A 21716-nucleotide genomic window follows, 5' to 3' on the forward strand; every position below is an offset into this window, starting at 1 on the left:
ATCAAATTAGATTATCTTATTCTATTTAGATAAATCTCATGTCTGTTTAGCAAGATTTTACTCAGAATCGTCTGCCTCTGAGCTCCGTATGACACACAGGTGAACCCCATGCTCCTGCACAGTACAGCAGAGTCCAGTTACAGAAACTACATCTACAGCTTCTTGAACCCCACCCCTCCAAAATTTTATTGGATTTGGATTGAGTGGACTGAAAGATGTTAAAAAATGAGAAGTGCTGATGGGTGAAAAACGATAAGTAGACAGAAGCGAAACGCAGAGGAGCTCATTAGCCCTTCCTGTTGGCAAGCTGATTTAAAGGACACAAAGGAGGGCGTTAACACTGTTTTACCCATTAGCCAGCTACACACATACACACACTGAGTGGGTGTTTACACCCTTTTGATTTTCCCAACACTTGATCCTGCCCACAGCTGCCCACCATGGCCTATAAAGCAGTGTTGCGCAGGGGAAGTGCAGCATTGGATGCCCATTTTAATCAGGTGTGACAGGCTGTTGGCAGGATGATTGAAACCCCCGGTTCACTGAAGTTTAACACACAACCAGACACAGATGGGATGAAGGTGGTTCCTTGGGAATTAATAATCTCCATCTGCATAGCCGAGTGGTCAAGATCCAAATTCCCTGTTAGGTGTTAATAAAGGTGCCTGATGAAAATTAATAGTTACTTTATATGCATATCCTGAGGTAAACACTAGTATACTGCTCCTCTGTTTCATGGTGAGACCTGTGTCATCACATTTCATTTGAACACACATTAAAATGGCAATTCGATTTCTATCACCACTAGCAGTTTGGTGAATTTTTTTATGTTCCTGGTGCTCTAACATGGAAAACTTGGCCCTAACCACCTAACCACATCAGCGTGGGTTGATTAATAGAAGCTTCGCTCTCTGCGTTGCAGACCAGCATCACTTCACTAGGGGGATGATGTATGATGAGGTGCACAGAAACTCAACCATGTTGTTCAGTGGTGTTTTTGGAATTAAGAGGGGCAGCGCCAGCTCTTACCTTAGGCGTGGCCATCGCAAACAGCAGCTTATCCACTTTTTTCCTGCCCTGCGCCAAGTCTCCAGACTGACTGACCACCACCATGAAGTCCTCACGACAACCCCCAAATGTGATTATTGACTGGTAAGGATATGTGGCCTGTAGGTGCTGCAGGCAACATAACATTGTTAATAGTGTGTGTGTGTGTGTGTGTGTGTGTGTGTGTGTGTATATTCATGATATGATCTGGATGAATCCTCATTTCTGATTGGCTGGCAGGTTCGCCTTTTCTTTCTTTCTTTTATTCTTTGTTTCTTTCTTTTTCTACCATGTTCCACCACTCCAGTCGGGATATAGAGGAAAGCCAAACCAAAATGAGAGATGAAGACTTCAGAAGATTACAGAGCACCAGCCGACTGCATTCGCTCCACCGCTCAGCCGCCAGTCTTCCCCAGACAGTAACCACCCAGACGCCGGTACAGCAGCGATGGATGTGAGTGGGACAGACATGGCACCAAAAAACCACTCCAGACCAGCCTTTTGGCCCTGCTGGACCCCTGCGGTTGGCAGGGACTGGGGTTTGTGAGTGAGAGCTTCAGAGTTAAGACCTTTGGACTTAAATTTAAGTTAAGAGCAGGACACTGCAGCTGCTTGCAGAGGACAGTCAGTGCCAGACTATAACTGTGGTTTTAAACTAGTGCAAAGCCAGTGAGCATTACCAACAATGCAAAGAATATCTGAATTTTATGGAAAATGGTGGAAAATTGAGTTACCTCCAAACATTCACTTTAAAATAAGTAAAGTGTTTGATTTTATATTTAGCTAATCTAATTATACGAGGCTTACGCCTGGGTCTAATGGACCCATAGATACAGCAGGATGAATATAAATCAAGAAATAGTTCAGACACACAAAAAAAACAGAGAAAACACACAAACCATTGCACAGTCCAACACACTTAGGCCATCTTCATTTACTGCGAGCCACACAGGTGACTGCTGTGATGAACCGACTGGGTTTGATGGCTGTGAACAGAGGGCAGGATTGTGTAAGACCCAGCATTGCATACAACCAGACACACTGCACCACGCCTTACAAAATTGTAACACCGAATGGCTGATTGGTAGATTTCACCTTGGCACTGAAAAGCTTGGCGCCAAACAGTGGCCACTTCCTTGCAACAGTCAGATAGATCCTCACACACTCCACCGAACTGCACCCACCAAGCCCCGCCCACTTGACGGCCAGACGCTCTGCTAGTTCTCTGTGGAAGCACACCCGCAAAACAGATGAGTTAACAAGCTTTGTGTGCAATGAAATGACCTCAGTGACCTCATAAATGCATGGCATCTCAGAACATGCAGTGTGTGTGTGTGTGTGGGGGGGGGGGTGTTTACCTCTGCTGTTCTGGGCTGCAGCTCTGTCTGTAGTGTTTGGGGTAAAATCTCTCCAGCACCTGGTTCAAAAGCTGCAAACCTTTAGGCTGAACAGGAGCAGCAGCGAAAGACCGGTCCAGATCACCATACTCCACCTACATGCACAACATGTGAGAAAACAACTGTTTATAGCTATCTATATTACTCAGGAATAATACAACAGATACACTGAAAAGTGTAGTGTTTGCTGCAGGGTTATTTTAACCAGTTATTTAACTGTTCACGCGTCCTGTTTGTTAAAGTAAAAAAAAAAAAAGGAAGTTTCTCTTCGCAGAGAAATTAATATGTGCATTTATAATGTCTGGACTGGACTACTGTAACCGTTTTCTGGTTGCCCTGCTGTTTCCCCGTATAAGCTCCAACCTGTGCAAAACTCTGGAGCCAGAGTTCTTACATGTACTAGAAGGTATGATCATGTATTGACCTGTATTGTCTTCTTTGCATTGGCTTCAAGTGCCAATATTCTGCTTCTCAGCTATAAAGCGTTCCATGTTTATGTTCCAGTATATCTTAGTAACCTGCTAGTCCCTCATAACACACCACGATCCATCTATTCTCTGGAAGAAGAATAGTACGCAAAGTCACTGCTGGAAATAGAGCATTTGCTTACAGGGCCTCAAATCTTTGGAACGTCCGGGAATCAGACACTGTCTCAATACTTAAATACTAAAAACCTACTTATTCTTTTATTAACACTCCATTCACCTTTCGCAATCCTGCAGTAGTTAGTGCTGCCAGACATGTTTAAGTCACTTATTGTCACCTTAGATAACTTATTACTAACACAGACCTCTATTTTCTTTATCCCTCACCCTCCACTCCCATGTGGAGGGTAAACTTCTTCTGAAGAGCATCCCGGTGTGGAGTAATCACATGGCATCAATGACCCTCATGGATTTCCCTGCCCCTTAAAAGCAATCTCACTTCTTAATACACAACTGGACCGCAATGACCTCTGTATTTCCTGCAGTGCTGAGCAGAGGAAGATGGGTTCCCCTTGCTGAGCCGCGGTTCCTCTCAAGGTTTTTCCTTGCCACCATTGCCTTTGGCTTGCTCACTTGGTGTCTTGAGCACGGTTCTATTATTAGGCACTTGTGACAATGTACATTGTAAAAAAATGCTGTATAAATAAAATTTGAATGTGCCAGGAATTATTTCTTTCAACATAGTAGTAGTTAAAACATGTTTTTTAATGAGAGTACAGTTAAAAATATTAGTATCTTTGCACATGCCTAGAATTCACACAAACTCAAACACACAAACACACCTGTGCCACGAGTGCAGCCACCTCCAGAGCAAGCTCCTTGCTGACGGGGAAATGACCACGTTGAACCTCATCATTCACCTGATACACCAACAGGAGGCGCTCCCGCTCTGTCTCCCCTTTTATCTGTGCCCGGAAACACAGTCTACACACACAGAGAAACGAATGAAGTGAAACCTCAATAAAAGATACCTCTCTTTTTGACATCAGGACAGGATGTCCTGAAACTGTCCTGATAATAAAGTAAAAAAAAAAGTAATAATCATTTTTTTATTTTACATTTACGGCATTTATCAGACGCCCTTATCCAGAGCGACTTACAAATCAGTAGTTACAGGGACAGTCTCCCTGGAGCAACTTAGGGTTAAGTGTCTTGCTCAGGCACACAATGGTAGTAAGTGGGATTTGAACCTGGGTCTTCTGGTTCATAGGCGAGTGTGTTACCCACTAGGCTACTACCACCCTACTACCAAACGCAGTTTTGTTGAAAATTACATTTCTGAATATTTTGACCCCTGGTGTGCATCACATAGCAACATTCTTCCCAAAGGAAATGTGGCGGACAATGGTTTTCAATATATTATATATATATATATATACATACATACATACATGGTTTTCTGCTTTAATTAGTCATAAATTGTAATCAGAGCTTCATCTAAGTCAAGGGTATTGAAAACGAGAATGTGCCTAAAAGTATTTAGAAAAATAATTCTGAAAAATGTCTTTATTGAAAACAACCATAAACAACAGAGGAACAATATAAAACCTATGGATGGTGGTAGCCTAGTGGCACGAGACCACAAAGTCCACAGGTTCAAACCCCATTTACTACCATTGTACCACTGTCCCTGAGCAAGACACTTAACCCCGAGTGTCTTCAGGGGGGACTGTCACTGTAACTACTGATTGTAAGTTGCTCTGGATAAGGGCATTGGCTAAATGCCTTAAACATAAATTGCCAGTGGGAAAAGAATTGATCCCTTGAAATTAATAACTGATTGAACCTCCCTGTAAAGTACAATGTAAAAGTACAAAAGTAATTGCTTTCAAATGTACTTAAGTATCAAAAGTAAAAGTAGAGTGATTTTTTGTGGATCTACGGTCTAATTTTGATTTACTGGTTAAATCAATTCTTTTTTTAATTCTCTGTTGTCCTCTGCATTGAACCCATCACCCTTAGTGAGCAGTGGGCATCCATGAAAGGAAGGTTGCCAATTTGAATCCTGACACGCCAAGGTGCCACTGAGCAAAGCACTGTCCCCACACACTGCTCCCCGGGCACCTGTCATGGCTGCCAAGGGTGATGGTTAATAGCAGAGGACACATTTCGTTGTGTGAAGCGTGTGCTGTGCAGTAGTGTTTCACAATGACAATCACTTCACTTTCAAATACAATCCCCTAATACTTTTTTGAGTGTTAATCCAGCACAAGCAAAATACACACCTTGCTGAAATTCCAGAATGTTTCGTGCAGCAGAAAAAAAAAGATGTAGGGCTGCAACAACGAATCGATTGAATCGATTAAAATCGATTACTAAAAGAGTTGGCAATGAATTTCCTAATCGATTCGTTATGTCGCGCGACGCAGAGACGTTTGATTATTAAAAAAAAAAACTTTATTTGAGCGCGGAGTGGAGTGAACACACTCGGTCTCTCTCGCGCACAGGTACTAGCAGAGTTTGGCGCCTCATAGACAGCGCGGAGCAAAAATAAAAAAAACGAGCGGAGGTAGAGGACAGATACATGGTGGAGGCAGAGAAATCTGCGCAAAAATATGCAAAAGCGACATGGCACGGCACGGGAGCACCACGGCAATGATCCAGCACCTGAAACGCGTGTTTGATGTGGAGGAAGGGAGTTCAGCAGCAGGGGAAGTCGCTACAGAATCCTACTTTTGTTCCGCTGTGAAGTGAGGAACGTAATGTCCCTGGTGCTGGTGTTTAACTCGCCGCGGAGGAGAACTAAACGGGGACTTACAGCACCACCTACAGGTGTGGAGGGGGGATGAAACAGCGTTCGGACTGTTCTCTGCGTCTCCACGTGGACGACTCGCCTATTGTGTCCCTGAGCAAGACACTTAACCCTAAGTTGCTCCAGGGGGACTGTCCCTGTAACTACTGATTGTAAGTCGCTCTGGATAAGGGCGTCTGATAAATGCTGTAAATGTAAATGTTTACCCGTCATCCAGCTTGACAGGAATGACAAGTTAGCGTTAGCGAGTTAATAACAGTAGTAAAGCAGGGGTGCTATAGTTACTTTGCATTAAAAGACTAAAGACATGTTTTTATTCACTAGCCTTTTTTGGACCATTCATTTTTCAATATGTTGTCATGTATAGCTGCACTGCAAAAAAAGCTTTTCTTACCTAGTAATTTTGTCTCGTTTCCAGTCCAAATATCAAAAAAATCTTAAATCAAGATTACTAGACAAGAAAAATGGCATGAGAAAAGTAAGTGATGCTTAAAACTTCTATTTGAGATTATATCTCATTAAGATTAGCTTTCTTACCCCATTGGCAGATAATTTTGCTTGTTTTAAACAAACAATCACTTAATTCTGAGATGTTTTTATCAGAAAACAAGACATCATTTCTTATGCTATTTCACGTGTCTGGTAAATGTATCTTGATTTAAGATTTTTTAGAGATTTGGACTGAAATCAGGACAAAACTACTAAGTTAGAAAAGCATTTTTTGCAGTGTGTGTGTGTCAGTGTGAGAGTCTGTGAGTGTGTGCATCTGCAGTGTAGTGTAGAGAACAAGTTCTGACATTCAAACAAATCCTGTTAAATTTTCTGATTTGTATTGTTCTTTATTTTTTTAGAAATTATTTATCGTTCTGGCAGCTCAGGTGGCACTTTATTTTAAAAAAAAAGTCAGATGTAGAGCATACATGTGTATGTTTTTTGTGTTAGTCCATTTTTATTTTATTTTATTATTATAACAGCTCAAGGAGCAACATGTTTGTGCACTTTCTAAAGATTTTGGTTCTGTTTTTGAATAAAGGGTTGGAAATGAATGCTTTTCTTGTTTTTTTTTGTTGTTTTTGTTTTTATCCGATTCTACGATTAATAAAAAATAATCAACAGATTAATCGATTATTAAAATAATCGTTAGTTGCAGCCCTAATGCCATGATATAGACAGATGTTTTTTCTGCATGTTTGGATTGGTGGAGCTGGGTACAAGCACAAGTCCACTCCAATTTCATCACACTGTGCATTATAATAGATTTGATTTTCCATTTATTATAACTTTTATTGTTAGCACTTTCATCATGTTTATCGCTGAAAATCATACAGTGTTGCCAGACAAATGATTATTTTCACATTTGTATGATTATTTCACCCTCTGTACAAGACTAAAATGAGTGTGGACATGACTGAAACTAATAAAAGACTAAAATGACAGCTTGATGCAAAGACTTGACTAAAACTAATTAAGGCCCCCAAAATCAGTAATAGTCACTGTGACTTACAACAACCTGTGACTTTGAGGTCTTTTGGTTTATAGGCAAGTGTTTTACTACCAACCTGGATTTTAACCAATACTGGACCAGCAGTGACACCACTGCAGTGGAAAAGGGGTCACAGGATTCCATGTCTGCTTCCACACAAATGCCGTCAATGGGTTGGACTAAATATAAAACCATGGCCCTGTTTCAGACAGTGGGTTTAAAAAACTCTCTTCAACTGAGTATTCGGTTTCAGAACGGCTGATAATGATGCACCAGGATACATAAAGCCCTGATTAGTGGAGGACATGGCACGTTCAGTGTATTTCACAACGTTTGAGGTAGAAATTATAATGGCAGCATATGCTGAATACAAACACATTTTGCACAAAAAAATTGTGGACAGCCAATGCGTGATATAGGGTTTTCCACCTATTTAACATGATAAAATAATATAATATTATATATGTTGCGCGCAACATCATGATACGGATGTGGAATTCCTTTTTGATTAATCTTGAGGGTCTATGACCTGGGAACACCACAAATGAGTACATGTTTCAGTTCAAATTCCTGACTGCCCGACAGATGGTAGCCTTGGGACACTTGTTCAGCGTCACCAATATAGAAAGCTCCCATTAGCAAAAAACGAAATGCAACGCAAATATTCTGTACAGAACTGAGAGCATGTCACACGAGCAACATAAGGGCTGAGGATGTTATTCAAATAAATTATAGATTGTCTAGAAAAACTGTAAAATTCAAACAGAAAACCACCAGGAAAGGATAAAATGTCCAAACATGATCTAATCACTCTCTCCCGCTCTGCAGAGAATTCAGTTTTCAATGCCAAGTCTGACACTTCCTACAGCCAGGTGTCCAACAAAGAGGTGGAGAAAGTCCAGGTTAGTTGAACTAAATCTGCTAGGGGGGCAAGTTAGCATCATCTAGCCTAATTTGTGAAATCCATAACCCAGAGTTTTTGTTAACTCAGATAATACTTAATTTGAGTTTTCACTAAACCCGCATTCTGAAACATGACCCATGATTGAATAGCTCTGTTGTCCCCTGTCTGTCTATTATAGCAGACCCCATCTTTATTTACAACATCTGTGTGCATTCATCAGTGATCTCACACACACACACACACACACACACACACACACACACACCTGTTCTTGTAGGTTAGACGAACAATGCGAGTTCCCTCGTTTTTCCTAGGATGCAGTTCTTTAAGGGCTTGTTCCCATTTTGAGATGACATCACATATCTGTATAGCAGGAGGTAGAGGTGTAACACATTGGGATTGAATGTGTGTTTCTCTGTTCCCTGCATCGCAAAACAACTGTGCACAACAGGAAAATCACACACAAGCATAAATGCAGTGGTACCTTGGCAGCTGGCTGCAGACAGTGCTCAAGATTAGAACCAGACGGGTCATCAGTGAACAGGGCGAAGCCAGACTGGTGTGTTGCCCTCATACCCACCCGGTGGTTCAGCGTGTCCACAAACTCCTGAACAGTGGTGGAGCCGTCAAAGCCCACTACCTACACAAACACACACAATTGTAAGACACACTGGCTACATGGGTGTTTGTGTGTTTTTGCCCGTGCGTGTACCTGGTAGGTGCTGTTCATGAAATGTACAGGTATACTGAACGGCAGCGAATGGTGGTACGGGTTCCTCAGCAGGATGGAGCGGATTTCCATACGTGATGGTTTGGCTTCCCTCTCCCCGCTCTGCTGGGTTCGCTCCACTGAGCGCTGACAGTACACAGCGTACTTCCCCACCTCTGTTCTGCAAACACACGCAGTTTTCAACAAGATTCATAAGCAGTCACTCAGAGGAAACTAGATTCCTACTCTCAGAATCTGTCGGCATGGAGAGGAGAGGACCTACTGGGGGTCGGCATGCCGACACAGGTGCTGCTTCAGGTACCAGAGGAAGTGCTGCTGAGGCAGGAAGAGAGCGACACACAACGACAACAGCTGCCAGCACTGAGACAGAGAGATAGGTGAGAGAAATGTCAGAGAAGAGACTAAAGACCTTTGCGGCCCAGTTATCATGGCACTATAACAGATGGGCAGTGGTGGCCTAGGCTGCGTACTGCACTGGCACTGATGGCTACAGTCACATCAAGTATGTTTTTCTGATTTACAGAAAATAAAGACATACAAGCAAGACCTGTTTGCTGGTTAAATGTATCTGGGAGAGGAGAAACCACACATCCTGTACTTTGTGTTAATTTGCAATTATTTCTGAAAATCACAGGATAGATTTTAGATTGATTGATTGATTGATTGATTGATTGATTGATTGATTGATTGAAAAATATCTCACTGTTTAGCCATTTAAACACAACTAATATGACTCCTCAGCTCAGTAAATCCTGGAAACCAGCCACCCAAATGCTGAGGGGGTGTGGTTGTGCTCACCTGTGTGAGGGAGTGGTTGTTGGGGGTGCGACGGTTGGTCTGTTTAATCAGTTGACAGTACATCTCATTCTGCAACTCGGGGTGGCTAAGGCACACCTGCAGTGCATTCTGGGCGAGGGAGGTGTGGTAGTCAATGGAAGGTGACTCCACCAGGACATTAATGAAGAGCTGGCAGGACTGGGACAGACAACAGCATAACACACACTGTATAAGACACAGAGACACATACACAATACTTAAAGTGGGTACAAAAAGTATTCAGACCACCTTAAAATTTTCACTCTTCGTAATAGCTAGACAGGGTAATAAAGTCCAATCATTCTAATCAAACACAGCGGGAGTCAAATGAAGAACCATCTCAAGGATGAAACAGAAGAAATGAACAGGACCTGAGTTAAATATATGTCACAGTGTGTCACATTGTGTCACAGCAAAGGGTCTGAATACTTAGGATCATGCGATATTACAGTTTTTCTTTGTTAATAAATCTGCAAAAATGTCAACAATTCTGTGTTTTCTGCCAATCTCGGGGTGCTGTGTGTACATTAATGAGGACCAAAATGAACTTAAATGATTTTAGCAAATGGCTGCAATATAACAAATGTAAAAAATTTAAGGGGGTCTGAATACTTTCTGTACCCACTGTAAATAAATAAAGAGTTACCTTAAAGAGTTTGAGAGCCTCCGTCTGCAGAGCATCTGAAGGCAATGTGGTGAGAGGGGAGCGCAGGCCATCTTTACTGTAACTCAGAGTAGCACAATGCCACAGCACTGCATCTGAGTATGAAGACAGAGACAGGGTGTTTTTCCACGCACAGTCAGAATCGTGCTTTACTAAAACACAGAGAGGTGTGCATTGTTTGTACCATGGTCTCCATCCACATCCATAAGTTTGCCAATTAGCTGCTCAAACTCTGTTCCAACCTTCAGACTGGCACAGCTGCCTGCCGCAACAGTCAGGTGGTAAAGCCAGGAGTCCTGGAGACAGCATTTTCAGAAGCAAAAGAAGCATTTTCAAACGTTTTCTTTTTGTGCTGTCAGCAGATCTTCATGTTAAAGCTTATCAAAATAACTAAAGAATTATCATTGCAAACTCTGAAAATGCGAAACGCCCCAGCCTTCATTTCTGAACTGGGCCTCACCTTCTCCTGCTTGGTGCCAATCAGCAGGTACGTGGGGCTCTGCTCTCTGGGATGGACCACTAACGTGTAGTGTGAGGACAGAAGGCCACGGCCTCCAGCCTCATAGTCCTCATCAGAGTCACATGACCTATCCACTTCCGCCACCCTGGCCTCTCGTATACGAAGCTGACCTAGAGGACACTGAGCAGACACAAACACTAAACAAAGCACCGAAATCAGCACAGAACACACAGCACTAGACGTGAAAGACGAAGCAGCGCAGCACCTTGTCATCCTGGTTCCGGAAGTAATAGAACACTTTGCCAGTCAGAGCGCACCATACCAGCTTCGAATGTCCATGCTTCACCTGGAATGGCAGCAAGCGAGAGTTTGAAATTTGGCAGTTATGTTCGAGACTGGTATACACTGGTACTCTCATTATTCTCCTGAAATCACCCTAAAGTGCTGATGTCATGAACCTGACTTTGTGGGGTTTGACTTTTGTGTTTGACCAGCATAATTTGCCTGATAGCGATGCCTAACAGTTGACTATGACAAAATTATATCTCAGATGCCTTTGTGGGTGAGCCTCATTCCTGGGATACATCTTCACCTAATTACAGTTCTTGCTCTAGTAGAATGGAAGCTGTAATTATTTTGGCCAGGTCTCTAGTCATTCATTTGACCACATGAATACACAGATATACAATTTCCTTTTAGTGACCAAGTTGTATTAAAGTGACATATGCAATGACCTTAGTTAGCCAGCCATGCATAGTGGGTTTCATGGTGGCCTCCATGGAAATGGAACTGGTGGCCTGCACTTTCAGGACATTCTGCAGTGCCCTGATCCACTCTTCCAGAATGTTCAGAGAGTCTGCGGACAGGTAGAACGTCTTCTTCTCTGAGGTCAGCTATGCAGAAAATACAAGACCACACATTAAATTAATTGGTTTGAAATTTCTGGCCACTAAAAAAGAAAATACATCAGTGTCATTGACATTATTCCACCATCAAAAAAATATTGTGTGTGAACTGGTAATTTTCTCACCTGGAACGTTTGAGCGCCCTCCCCACGCACAATACGACATGCCATGTTCAGCTCCATGTGTCCCTGTGGCTTCCGGATGACGTCACTCTGACACGCACACATGTATCACAGTATAAGTACAGAATAAAACACATCAGTGTGTGTGAGTGTGTTTTGAATAACTCACTGGTGATTTGTAGTACAGAATCTCTCCGTTCTTCAGCACAAACCAGCGTCTCTTCCACGCCTTCACTGAGGTACTCATCTTCAGCAGGTAACCAGACTTCTCCAGCATTTCCTGCAAACATGCACCAAGGGTTAACTGTGCATGTGTATAGATGTAAACTGACACTAAGTCCAAATTTATGAGATAAAAGGATGTGACATTTAGGCTTTGCACATTAGCTATAACATACAGGGGGTACGGAGTAAAAAAAAAAAAGTATTTCACGCTATGTTATATTGTAGCCATTTGCTAAAATCATTTTAGTTCATTTTTCCTCATATTGTTGACCCCATATTGCAAATTTATTAAAAATGAAAAAAATGAATTATCACATGGTCCTAAGTATTCAAACCCTTTGCTGTGACACTCATATATTTAACGCATGTGCTGTCCATTTCTTCTGATCATCCTTGAGATGGTTCTACACCTTCATTTGACTCCAGCTGTGTTTGATTATACTGATTGGACTTGATCAGGAAAGCCACGCCCCTGTCTATATAAGACTTTACAGCTCACAATGCATGTCAGAGCCAATGAGAATCATGAAGTCAAAGAGACTATAATAATGACTGAGTGGCCTCACAACAACTCAGTGACTGTTCTTGAATGGCCCAGCCAGAGCCCTGACTTAAATCCAAATGAGCATCTCTGGAGAGACCTATAAAATGTAGTCCACCAACATTTACCATCCAACCTGCCAGAACTGGAGAGGTTCTGCAAGGAGGAATACCTGTTGCATCTTTCCCAAAATGACTAATGGCTATATGGCTATCAAAAGGGTGCTTCTACTAAATACTGAGCAAAGGGGCTGAATACCATGTGATATTTCAGTTTTTCTTTGTTGATCTGCAAAAATGTCAACAATTTCTGTGTTTTTCTGTCAATGTGGGGTGCAGTGTGTACATTAATGAGGAAACAAATTTACTTGCTGCAATATAACAGAGTGGAAAAAATTAAGGGAGCCTGAATACTTTCTGTACTCAGTGTACATATGTTGGTTTTGCATTCAGCATAATACAAATGTAAATTGAGCATGGGGCAGTGATGGCCTAGAGTAGTAAGAAAGTGGGCCCATAATTGAAAGGTTGCTGGTTCAAATCCCCACATTGCTCCCCGGGTACCTTTCATGGCATCCTTCTGCTCACTGATGGGTTAAGGGCACATTTCGTTGAGTGTGCTGTGATGCACTGTTTCTCAATGACAATCCCTTCACTTCCTTTTGGTAAATAAAGATTTGCTTACCGATCCGGTACTCTCGCAGGAGTAGGCCGATGTACGCTGGACTTTGTGCTCGGGCTCAGAGTGGTCACTGTCCAGAGAGCAGGCGTCAGGCGGAATGGCGTAATCACTCTCCGAGCTAATAGATGACACTGACACTCCTAAGGGAACGCCAGAAAACAGAAGATGTTTGGAATGAAGTCGCAGAGAAATGCATTATAATCTGGAAAAATTGTGCTTTTTCAATTCTCCTCACCCCTCTTAACAGCACGAGGGCTGCCAGGGACAGGAGTGCTGCCTTTCTTTTCGAATGCAAGAATGGAGCTCCGGGCACTGGCCACAGAGCCACTGTCATCCTCTGACCCCGAATCGTCATCCTGCAGTGCAGTGCTGCTCAGCTGCGTGGCTTTCTGCAGATGAAGCAACAGAAATGATGATAAATCATTACTGTCTTTTCATTAATCAACACACCTTTTCAGGCAACAGTGGGCTACAGTGATTTTAAACAATGCAGTTTACAACCAGATGGTGGCACCGTTGCTGCTTCTCAGACAGCAGTCCTAAAAGCAACAGTACATAGGTGTTTTTTTAAGACTCTCTGTAGGAATTCATATAGTCCGTGTCTAAATGTGAAGATCCAATTAATGACAAAAGCAGAAAGACTACACATTCATAATTATTTAAAAATAACTCTACTTCATTTTCAGTGGAATATGATAAACAATATCCTAACTATGGAACACATAAAATATGATATTGTGACTAACCCCTTTAAGTGTGGTGTAAACTGGCACACTGATGTTCTTATACATATGGTGTGTGAATAGGCCAGTGGTGGGACACTGAAGCCAGGTGGACACTGAAACACAGACACGCATACACACACAAATAGAGAAATAAATATTACATATCAACAGAAACAAAAAAATCTGTTATGACTGGAACAGAGTGAGAAAATGAAACTGACAGTCAGAGAGAGACACAGGGAGACAGAGGGGCAGAATGTTAATGACACACCAGAACGAGTCTTTTCATCAGTTAATTATAAAGCAGCTCAACTGTCTTTAGATCCTAAAGGCTCCTGTAATCAAAGTAGCACCTGTACAGGTGTGTGTATGTGTGTGTGTGTGTGTGTCTGTGAGAGAGAGACATGGAAGTGTCATCTAAAGAAATCTGACTGTACTGACAGATCAAAGATGTGTGTGTGTATGTGAATGGAGCAAAGTGTATGTGTATGTGTGTGTGTGTGTGTGTGTGTATGGAATGTATAATTATTGCCATCTTTGTTTGTGAATAACTGATCAGGTTACAATGGTGACATTGGTTGGGATATATCAGGCAGCAAGGGTCCATTCCAACCATCCTTTGGGTCCCATGGGGAGAAAAACACTCAATTTACATGGATCTGAAAACTGCAGGGAATAAGTGAATTCAGCAGTTTATCACCAGAAGCTGAAAATGTCCACATTAGCAGTAGAAGGTATAAAACCGGCGATAAGGAAGATATGTCTGTAATGGTGACATTGCATGGTGTTCCAGAAGGATCCACCTTTTTCAGCAACGTTCCCTGATGTCATGACCTGTACCAGATAATCTCATTCCATCAAGCATCTGTGGTTGTATCGGGAAAACATCTCCAATTCATGGAGCCATCACCTCACATAGGACTTAAAGGATTCCACAGCATACCATCAGAGGTTCATGTCCCAACAAGTCAGAGAAGCATCCGATGGTGCAAACTCAACATTATGTTCATAATATTATGGCTGATCCGTTGATTTAGATTTATGACACGATGCTGAGTAACTCACCCCTCCCTCGAGCTGCAGTACCAGCGTCAGACACACGCATACCTGACCGGGCCACAGCGTAGATGCGGCTCTCCTGTAAACACACACACACACACACACACATCAGCACATATTTGTTCTTTAACACAGAGATCAAGTTAAAAACAAACCACTCCAGCACAGGGTTCCCTCAAACATGTAAAAACGAGTCCTGCAGCAGCTGCTGCAGCGCGAGGAAACGCTGGAATTTTCACTTGTTGAGAAATGTGTTCCGGACAGCTGAATACTGCAGTTTAGAGGCGAAAGTATTTGTTGTTCAGAACAAAGAATACAAATGTTTCCATAAGTTGCAACCGACTCTGCAGCCATCTGTCCTACAAAACATTCACAGTCGTTCAGAATGAGACACATCCCACATCAGCTTTGTTAAAATTAGAATAAACATAAAAAGCAACATTTTGATCACTTTGTCTAATTTCTTTCTCTTACCCAGGATGGAAAGCGATGCAGGGGAGGTGTTGGTGGCTTCACCACCTCTGGGTCCAGGGTCTCCAGCTCTTCTGCAAGTCCCATAAATAACACGCCATCCCCAGACGAGGTCACTCCATCCTGGATCCCTTCTTCCATTAGGTCCATACCATCGTCAATATCTGTCTCCTCCACCTGAGGGGTGGGCAGCGGTGGCAGGGCCTGTGAGGGTGCTGGTGGGTGGGTGGAGATTCGGGTGCGAGCTCCGATTTCAATGCTGATGTTGACCTGGTGGAGGCGCTCCAGGCCTGGCTGAGGCTGACTCTGGTGTTTCTTGACCAGCTGGATGCTGTCACGTGGGGTCAGAGGAGTCCGGACCTTCGGCAAGGTCATGCTGACTCCGGCCGGCAGAGAAAGGGTTATGGGAGAAGTGCAGGGTGGACACAGGGTTTTCTGGGGGATATCCAGGAGGCGGAGGGAGCCCTCTGGATTCTCATACGCCGATGAGGAAGAGGAGGAGGAAGACGAGCAAGACGAGGAGGAAGAGCGCAGATGGTGCGAGCGGAATTTACTGTTTAGTTCGTCTGAGGAGTGATCCTGCCCACACAAGTCTGCATGTGCCCCAGAAGCCCGGGTCAGGCCCTCCTGGCTTTTGCTCAAGTTGTTGTCCATCACCATGGACACAATGGCCATGTCCATCTGAGATGTGTTGAAAGATGCTTCTGCATTTGAAAGAAACACACACAACAAAAATGATTGTAGTAAAATTCTGCCATTTGTTAAGGTGAAAATCAGTGCTAGGGCATCTCAAGGAGGGCTGAAACGGTGGGGTGGTGGCACCTATGTTTGGACCGGCAGATGAGAGATGCTGGCACGGCTGCCTCCAGCTCTCCTCCTGGGCAGGAGGGGTACCAGGGCAGCTGGGAGGGTGCAGGGGGCTAGAGGGCACCAGGTGGGCATCTGCAAGCGGTGACACAGGGGCAGCTGAAGACACAGAACCCTCCAGGAAAACTGACAGAGAAGCAACGAGAAAGAAGCCGAGAGAAAAAAGGCAAATAAGAAAAATGTGCGAAGAGCCCTGCTGGCAGAATACGGCACGTTTACGTGGTTCTAATGCAGCTAGTTCATGATGAGATATAAATCACCTCACAGGGGTCACACACAGAGGTCACGAATGGTTTTTCTTTTCTCTTTTCTGACTTGATATTCCGAGTGGCTGAGGGAAATTCTGGAAGTGACATTGTCACCTGTATGCATCTATTTAAAAATTATTCTGTCATATAACATTCGTTACAGTCTACAGTTTGAAAAAATGAGACAGACATAAACAGCTGTAAATAAAAACAGGCGAATGAAATGAATTATTGAAAATAATTTACTGAAGGCAGTGTTCTAACTGGTATGGTGATCTTCTGAAGTCGAAATATACTTGAAATGTAGTTACCTTGGAGTTTATCCTGAAGAACGCCTATTTTCTGGGTCTGTTGGAGGTTGGCCACTTTCAGCTGCTGGTTCTCCATCTCCATCTGCAGAGAGAGTTTTCAGAAAAACACCGGGTTTCACCCAGACTCCCTCTGTGGCTTTAATCTACACCCTGAGCTGCTACAGGGAGCTGGAATTAGGTAAAATCTGGAGAAGACCAGGAAATGGGCGTCACCTCTCGCAGCTTCAAAGTCACCCAGTCTTTGATGCGGGCTGCCTTCTCCTCGATGATCTTTGCCTCCTGGGCACGGACCTGGTTCTGTGGGGACATGGAGCTTGTTTGCTAGTGTAAGGTCATTGGTGTCATTACATAAATGAATAGATAAAAGAAGAACGAACCACTTGGTAGTTATCAGTATCTCGGTGTGCAATGGTTTCTGTCACCCACAGCACAATCTTTAATTATGTATTCAATGAGAGGAGCCTGATGATTGACCGCTGTCACACACACACACACCCACACACACACACATACACACACTACTTCCTCACTCTGGATGATTATAACCGATGGCATGTAATTATTTAGAATGACTTTATCTTAGACTCCAGTGTCTATGAGCAGCTCTTTGTAGGTTCAACTGTTGGGAATCAGTTCCTGTTCTTCTCATCTCGCTGTTCGTTTCATACCTGCATTTCCAGCTGCCCTTCCAGCCTCTTGATCATGTCGTCTTTTTCCTGCATCTGACTGGTGAGCTCATGAAACCTTCGCTGCAAGGAGCTCTCTGATTCGCTGGGTTGGATGTTAGCAGATTTCAGTTTTTCTTCCATAATGTGAACCTGAACCACAGCAACAGGCAGACACATAAAAGGTAAACCGAATAAGACTTCTAGAGTGAGTGTGTTCAGTATTTGTGTATAATGATCTGATTGACACACATCTCAGCATGTGTGTGTACCTGTTCCTCTGCAGTTTCTGCTCTCTTGTCAGCTTCTATCACTCTCTGCTCCAAGTCCTGCATCTGAGAACACACACATAGATAAAATGCAACAAATGCTTAATGACTGCACACAAAAACATATTTATATAAGGAATATAGATTTTTAAGGAATAAGGAATAGGATTTTCATTCCAACAAAGATGTACACTCTCCTCCTCTGTGTCGTCTAACTGGGTCAAAGGTCATAGGTCAAGCAGGTGGGTGCAGAGGAGCTCTGAGCAGCTCACACCCACTCAGTATCACGACCAAAGCAAAACACAAATTACACGTTCACTATCTGCTCTTCTGAGACCACCATAGATTTTAAAAGTAATTCATGTGTATATGGGCGTGTATGTGTGCCTGTGTGTTTGTGTTCTGCCAGGCTTTCAAATCACCTAAACAACAATCGCATAACTTCTGTTCATGCAACAATGATTAACACAGACATATACAAACTGAGGCTAAATGATTAATGAAGGCAAAAAGCGATGGAACATGTGTTAGAACACTTAGCAGCAACAACATCTTTCATTACTGAGGCTCAATGTGTGTGTACATGTGCCTTTTTTATTTTCAGTCAACCGCTTACTCCTACCACTGCGTTCCTTGGTGAAAAGTCGCCTGGCAATGCAATCCCGTCTGCGGTTGCAAGAGCACCCATGACAGCAGGGTTGTACTGTTTTATTTAAAGTCCTGAAGTGTGTTACATCAGTGTTCCTCTCCATCTGGAGAAGAACTTCTGCTAAATGAATGTAACATAATGTACTGGTGACTGCAGCAACATACAATTCATGAAGGAGTTTAGTCTTAGATTAAGGTTCATCTGGGTTTTAGAAACTGTGACTGTGGTCCCCATGTCAGCTGTAATAAACTTTCATAAAATTATTTATTTCAGAAATTAATAATTTGGTACCACCTCTATTCTGCAATATTATTAGTGCAGAGGGCCGGACTAAATTGGGAAATACGCACACACTCCTCTCCACTGACGCCACTCCACACTTTTCCACAACAAATGGCAGCGTCAGCGGAGTGAGATGGGCCGAGGTCTCCCTCTCCCCCACGTCTCCGTGGAAACTGCAGCCATGTGGTGCAAAGTGGGTCACAGCCTGGAGCAGATGAACCCAGAAAGACGGGAGTAAAGCAGGGCTAATATCTAGTACACCACACATCTACCTAATTCTTTTTGTATCTTAGAGAGGACAGAGTATAATATGTATTACAACTCTACCTACAAAGTAAATGGAATTGGCGACTGTACATGTGCAATATAATGAAGGAAAGTTTGTGAAGCTGGGTGGTAGTAGCCTAGTGGGTAACACACTCGCCAATGAACCAGAAGACCCAGGTTCAAATCCCACCTACTACCATTGTGTCCCTGAGCAAGACACTTAACCCTAAATTGCTCCAGGGGGGACTGTCCCTGTAACTACTGATTGTAAATCGACGTATGGATAAGGGCGTCTGATAAATGCTGTATATGTTATATATATGTTATATGAAGCTGTATTTAATCTAAGGTTTTATTCAATTTAGAGCTGTAACTAACCTACTAATAAAGATTCAGCTCAAAACTGGTCTCAAATCCTGTTAATCCATTTTCATTTTACTAGCCATGACCACTTACTCCACATCAGGGTCTTGGAGGCTGGGACCCGTCCTGGGACACTGAGCGCAAGGCATGGACTCACCCAGGTCAGGGTGTCAGCCCACCACATGGTGCACACACACACACGCCATTCACTCACACACTCAAACCTATGGCCAATCCACATGGTGGTCAGACTTTAGCCGTTGGGAGTAAAGCAGGGAACCCATTCAAAAACATTTTTTGTTCATGATAATTTTAATGGACTTCAGCGTCAAATAATTAAGCTATATATTTATATATAATCATTATATTAAAATGTTTGTGCACCTTTTATCTTTTGAAGACAACTTCTTGTACTTTTAGATTTCTGCTTTTAGTAGATTCAGTTACATATTTATATCCTTGTGAGACACAAAACTTAATTCAAGAAAACACACAATCACCTTCTCTGCCAGAAGTTCCCGGATTTTTCCAGCCTGGAGACGAAACCTCAGCAGCTGCACCTCCAAGGCGATGCACCTCTTCTGCCAGTCAATGCTGCCGGCCGCCATGCTGCCCATCCCACCCGTCTCCATGACATCAGCCATTAAGACGTTCGGAACTGTCACGGCACACACGCTCAACAGCAGCCTGTCAGAGAAATCCCAGCCTTGGTGAGACAGTCGGCAAAAGTAGGGCACACACACATTTACAAATACAAACACACATTATGTACCCCTGTTACATTCTCATCTCCAAAACCATACACGTATGCATGCATTTCACACACAGGTTTATTCTCCCTCTCTCTCACACCCGCAGACAAACGTATTCCTTCACATCACATCTTGTTTTCCTTGAGCACTTAACGCTGTAACTGCCAGTTGTGGGTTTCTGTAGGTCAGACTGCTGCTTATTTATAAAGTACAGGGACATGACAAACTGCAGTGTGGCAAACTTACCCTCTCATTCACGCACACACGCAATCCATCTGAACCACGAAAAGTCAAACAACATCGCAAATTCATTTGCATCAGACAAAAACCCATTCAACTCATCAAGTACACGCATATCTCTACATACTTTTTGACATGTTCAAAACCTCCATTGGATCTGATCAGGTCCCTTCAGAGACACTTGAACATTAAGAATGAAGAAATAACCAGAGACGCTTCATCCCTCGCTATCTTCAAGACTCTCTTGAAGATTGAAATTTTCCGACAGCACTTCTTCCACTTCCTCCTCTGAACTTGTACTTGCTTGTGTTTGATTTCACAAACATTCACTTTTCGCTTCAAATTAAGTTGCACATTTATGCCTTCCATTATCCTGAAGCCTGTATTATTAAGTAATGTTGATAATTGTGATCATGATGGGAATGAAAATGATGAGAGAAGGACAGTAATTTCATCTAATTTCAGCTTTCATTCCATCTAAGGGAACAATTTAATGATATGATAGTGCTGATCTGTGGGCACATTTGAGTAAATATGGAATCCCTAGTGGAGAGAACAGGGATGTGCAGTTAATCGCAATGCATCAGTGATGATAAATACCCCAAAATGCCCAACAATGTATTAGCAATGTGGCCTTTCATCAAGGTCCTAGATTGGTTTCCTCCAGGTTCTCCGGATCCAAAGACTTGCACACTAGATGAATTGGTGACTCTGGATTGTCCATAGCTATGAGTGTGTGGCTGAATGGTCTGTGTGTGCCCTGCCCTGGGTGAGTTCCCACCCTGCTGTTCAGTGACCAGGAATGGGCTATGGAAAGGGAGTGAACAACTGCGGTGCTAATGATCATCAAATTTATAGGTGGGGAACAGCCCAAATCTGCTACCAAGATGAGGTTGCGGGAGACGGTTTCTTGACTGAGGTCATAGGCCATGGCAAGAATGAACACAGCAACAAGACACAAGGTATCACCAAGGTCTTCCCCAAAGGTCTTTCCCAAACTGCAAACCGTGGTTTCAAGATGTGCTTTTCTACTGTGTGGAGAAGTCTGGCCAGAAGGAGTCTACTCCTACCTCTACTCCTAGAAAAATGGCAGCAGCTGCTCTAGACTAATGAGTCTCAAATTTGAGATCAGAAGGCAGTTGAGAGCGGTACAATAATGAGTCTAGTTAATGCTGATAAATACACACATAGTGACGGTACCCCCCTCCCACCTCCACCAAAGCCCAGAGTCTGCCTGGGATTACATGAAGACAAAAAAATGTCAGAAAACTACACGCAGAGAGGATCTGTGGTTAGTTCCCCATGACATTTGGATCGGTGGATTTCTGTTCCTTGA

At 43.1% G+C, this 21716-nt stretch overlaps 1 protein-coding gene across 2 annotated transcripts in view; it reads right to left on the reverse strand.

The window, feature by feature from the left end:
• plekhh1 (pleckstrin homology domain containing, family H (with MyTH4 domain) member 1) overlaps nucleotides 1-21716 on the reverse strand; it is a 28877-nt gene that overhangs the window by 1853 nt on the left and 5308 nt on the right. Inside the window, exons 2-29 of one of the 2 annotated variants that reach the window (XM_028997593.1) lie at nucleotides 19889-20075; nucleotides 17831-17893; nucleotides 17562-17711; nucleotides 17107-17190; nucleotides 16894-16975; nucleotides 16290-16460; nucleotides 15471-16171; nucleotides 15003-15075; nucleotides 13959-14050; nucleotides 13448-13601; nucleotides 13216-13352; nucleotides 11935-12045; nucleotides 11769-11855; nucleotides 11473-11631; nucleotides 11004-11084; nucleotides 10739-10918; nucleotides 10463-10574; nucleotides 10261-10373; nucleotides 9597-9773; nucleotides 9061-9158; nucleotides 8781-8958; nucleotides 8553-8708; nucleotides 8334-8431; nucleotides 3712-3853; nucleotides 2406-2539; nucleotides 2143-2272; nucleotides 1947-2033; nucleotides 1030-1176 (exon numbers count right to left, since the gene is read on the reverse strand). In XM_028997593.1, coding sequence (XP_028853426.1) covers nucleotides 1030-1176; nucleotides 1947-2033; nucleotides 2143-2272; nucleotides 2406-2539; nucleotides 3712-3853; nucleotides 8334-8431; nucleotides 8553-8708; nucleotides 8781-8958; nucleotides 9061-9158; nucleotides 9597-9773; nucleotides 10261-10373; nucleotides 10463-10574; nucleotides 10739-10918; nucleotides 11004-11084; nucleotides 11473-11631; nucleotides 11769-11855; nucleotides 11935-12045; nucleotides 13216-13352; nucleotides 13448-13601; nucleotides 13959-14050; nucleotides 15003-15075; nucleotides 15471-16171; nucleotides 16290-16460; nucleotides 16894-16975; nucleotides 17107-17190; nucleotides 17562-17711; nucleotides 17831-17893; nucleotides 19889-20032 — 4041 coding nt within the window. In that variant the 5' untranslated portion in view covers nucleotides 20033-20075. Of the gene's footprint in view, nucleotides 1-1029; nucleotides 1177-1946; nucleotides 2034-2142; nucleotides 2273-2405; nucleotides 2540-3711; nucleotides 3854-8333; nucleotides 8432-8552; nucleotides 8709-8780; nucleotides 8959-9060; nucleotides 9159-9596; nucleotides 9801-10260; nucleotides 10374-10462; nucleotides 10575-10738; nucleotides 10919-11003; nucleotides 11085-11472; nucleotides 11632-11768; nucleotides 11856-11934; nucleotides 12046-13215; nucleotides 13353-13447; nucleotides 13602-13958; nucleotides 14051-15002; nucleotides 15076-15470; nucleotides 16172-16289; nucleotides 16461-16893; nucleotides 16976-17106; nucleotides 17191-17561; nucleotides 17712-17830; nucleotides 17894-19888; nucleotides 20076-21716 lie in introns of both variants that reach the window. The other variant, XM_028997583.1, reaches the window with a different exon arrangement.

Source organism: Denticeps clupeoides, chromosome 1 (genome assembly GCF_900700375.1).
Source record: "Denticeps clupeoides chromosome 1, fDenClu1.1, whole genome shotgun sequence".
NCBI classification, from domain to species: Eukaryota; Metazoa; Chordata; class Actinopteri; order Clupeiformes; family Denticipitidae; genus Denticeps; species Denticeps clupeoides.